We start from the raw sequence: 3,491 nt of genomic DNA, 5'->3' as shown, positions 1-3,491 counted from the left end.
TTGACTTCTTACATTTTGAACCCAAATACCTGTACTTTCTACTTCTTACATGTTGAACCCAAATACCTGTACTTTCTACTTCTTACATGTTGAACACAAATACCTGTACTTTCTACTTCTCACATTTTCCAAACAGGCTGGTTCCTTTAGATTGAATGTGTGTTTGGTGGCGTGATCATTATTATTTAGAGTCATTGCGTGCCTATTGATTTGAACGCGATCCGTGTATCCATCATTTCCTGGTCTTCTCTAAAGAAGAGGGACCAATGAAAACGTTGTCATGTTGCCGTTGTTCAGCATGGAAACATTCATTAGCTAACAATGACATTATTGTTCTATTAATATAAAGGGAGGTCAGATACTCTTTAAAACAGCTGCTAGCTATGGGTAATTTTTACTGAAGTACATTTCAAAGCCTCTTTACTTTTACTTGAGTAAAGAAGTTTAGTCAGTACTTCTACTTTTACCATTTTTAAACACGAGTATCTGTACTTCTACTTGAATAAAGGATGTGTGTACTTTTGCCATCTCTGGAATCCACATAGTTTCATTGACATCAAAACAGCGTTGTACTGCACATTTGTGTCCATAAGAGGGAGGTGTCTGCTTATATTTGCGTTTCAGCTCAGGTTATGCCGGCTATGTGTCATTTAAAAGCAGCAGGGTGCTACATTATAACATGCATGTGAAGCCAGTTAATGTTTTGCATTAATTACCTTCCAAATCCCCAGCCTAGTTTTAGTTGCATTTGGCTGGTGGGTGAGAGGATATATATATATGTATCCTTCTAGATAAATATATTGAGATTAAATTAGATGAATACTATTCCTTCCACCTTTTTTGCTTTTACCTTGGCCATTAAATCCATACAAAATATAGAACTTCAAGAGTTTAACCCATTTGACAATAATGCACAATGGTTTGGTTTATTTGAAGCAAATAAATCTGCATTTGTCTTGTTGTTCTGAGTTTGTATGGTTTATTGCACTGAACCCGCTTTCGACTACAGATTAGATATACTATATTGATGCCAATTTGCGATTTCTTTGTCACAGCAGCATGTAAACAAGGCATTGCAAATCTAACAATAATATTTAAAGAGTAAACAATATAAAAATTTATATACACAATAAGTTAGACTACACTACAATAGAATAACCTGCTTATAAAGAAACTATATGTAATGGATATATACAACTTAATGTAGTTAATTTTTAACAGGCTGGATTATATTGAAGTGTAGGTAGTTTAGGTTGTCTTATTGGTATTCAGGTTGTGTCTTTCATCACGCTGTATTTAATAGAAGTAGCCTCACTGTTCGGCCTCCATATGATGAAAGTTTAATGCCTTCTGAATTGGATTTTACAACCGGCTGTGATGCAGGAAGGTCAGCACGTTTCAGATCAGAGCTTCAGATGTTTACAGTTTCTGTTGTGGTTAAAGGAGAGACACTACAGGGAAGGTCTCTATCCGCAGCCAAGGTGTAATCCATGTGTGTGTCTTAGAGTTAGTTGTTAGTGAGAGCCTGAGAGACTTTGCAACAGTGTTAATTTTGGCAGCTGTTTTTGATTTAGTCTTAGTCTTTAGACGGAAATGGTTATTAATTTTAGTCACATATTAGTCATTCCTATCCTTCGTAGTTTTAGTCTAGTTTTAGTCGACGAAAACTCAAAACGTTTTAGTCAACTTTTAGTCCAAATGTGTCTCTATACTCTCTGAACGCTCCGTCCCCGGCAGATCTCTGTGTCCGCTGCAGCATGTCTGTTAGGCCCCGCCCCCCGCACACAGAGAGACACAGGGAGATCGCTCTTCTGGAGTGAAGAGAGCGGAAATAATGATATTGCAAGTTAGAAACGTAAGATGCATTTTGACAGACAAGATGGACAATTGGGGGAAAATATGCTGCATTTCGAATGTCCGATAGTCCACCATTAACACCTTAGTCCCGTCTCGTCTCGTCAACGAAAACTAAATATACATTTCGTCATAGTTTTCGTTATCAAGAATCTATTTTTAGCTCGTCATCGTCTCGTCTTAGTCATCTAAAAAAGGAGGTCGTTGACGAACATTTTTCGTCATAGTTTTCGTTGACGAAATTAACACTGGTTTGCAACGCTTGATTTAAGGAGTAAATAGGAGGAAAGGTTTTAACCCTAAGTAGTATCTGCAATATATACAGATAGTTCTGCACCTCTATCAAAACGACACGATTGATGCTAGAAAAAGGGCAAATCAAAAATGTATAATCTAAAGGCAAGAAAAACTAAATCATGTTGAAATGTCAACGATTGATTTAAGGAGTAAATAGTGGGAGAAAAGGTGGATGAAATGTCTGAACCTGAAGCAGTTTCAGGGTGTTTTTTACTGCAATATATAAGTCCTGCACCTCTATGGAAACGACATAATCATGGCTAGAAGAAGAAAAGCAGAATAATGTCTTATTTAAAGAGAATATTTGTATTGATGTGCCGTGGAAAAGATGTGGAAATAAAACAGCATATTTGGTTGCCATATGCTTCTTTGAAATAAAGTGAAATACCTTCAGCGACCTTGCAGAGGAAGTTTCAAATATTCATCGTTTTTTTTTTTATTCACATCCATCTTTAATCTTCCTTTTTTCTCTTTTAGGTTTTCTGGATCCTGAAAAGAAGCTTTTCTCTCATCGGATTCTTTCCAGAGACGAATGCATCGACCCGTTCTCCAAGACGGGGAATCTAAGGTGGGAAATTTGAAGAAATCATTTGATTTTTTGTGTGTTTTTACCATTACCGTAATTTTCGGACTATAAGACGCGCCTTTTTCCCCATTTTTCGACGCTGCGGCTTATATAACGGTGCGGCTAATCTATGGATTTTTACAGCTAACAGCCACCACCTTTAACTCTATGGGCTCTATGGCCGGTCCGCGGACCCCCAACTTTAAGCGGCGGGTTCCAGCAGGAAAAGCTGGAGGCCGGAAAAGAGTGAGACAGGTAGCGCGCAAAAGTAAAAGTGGAACCGAGAGTGGTGCGAGAGACAGAACGAGAGCAATACAGACAGACATTACGAGAGCGAGACAGTTTGTCCCCGTACCACTGGTTGAAAACCGCTGCTGTAGATCACTGCCAGTACGTGCGCTGGGAGCGCACCGTTTAAGTTTGAAAGTTGAAAAGTTTGTGTGTCTGAAACGCTATGTGATACAGTACAGTTTACACAGCACAGTACATGTTCTGTAGCTACTATTGCACTAAATGGTAACACTTGAATACGTTATGCAAATATGCAACTTGTTTGTTGAAATGTTAATATATGGGAGCTTCCTCAAACAGCCATCTCTTTCCCGACAATCCCCTCTGTGCACGAACCCTTACATATGGTAATTAAACATTAAAACACCTGCGGCTTATAGTCCAGTGCGGCTTATATATGTACACATCATTCAATTTAGCTGCTGCGGCTTATATTCAGGTGCGCCTTATAGTCCGAAAATTACGGTATTTAACTCTGTTTCGT

General features: G+C 38.4%; 1 protein-coding gene across 1 annotated transcript in view; it reads left to right on the top strand.

Annotated features, from left to right (window-relative positions):
• The window catches only part of ctdp1 (CTD (carboxy-terminal domain, RNA polymerase II, polypeptide A) phosphatase, subunit 1), a gene marked incomplete at its 3' end in the record, with an annotated part of 11,728 nt that extends 9,009 nt beyond the window's left edge, over nt 1-2,719 (top strand). Inside the window, 1 exon segment of the mRNA XM_010777898.1 lies at nt 2,629-2,719. Coding sequence (XP_010776200.1) covers nt 2,629-2,719 — 91 coding nt within the window.
• Nucleotides 2,720-3,491: the final 772 nt, after the last annotated feature.

This window comes from Notothenia coriiceps, unplaced genomic scaffold (assembly GCF_000735185.1).
Source record: "Notothenia coriiceps isolate Sejong01 unplaced genomic scaffold, NC01 NC01_scaffold00018842, whole genome shotgun sequence".
NCBI classification, from domain to species: Eukaryota; Metazoa; Chordata; class Actinopteri; order Perciformes; family Nototheniidae; genus Notothenia; species Notothenia coriiceps.
This window is presented reverse-complemented; position numbering and strand designations above follow the sequence as displayed.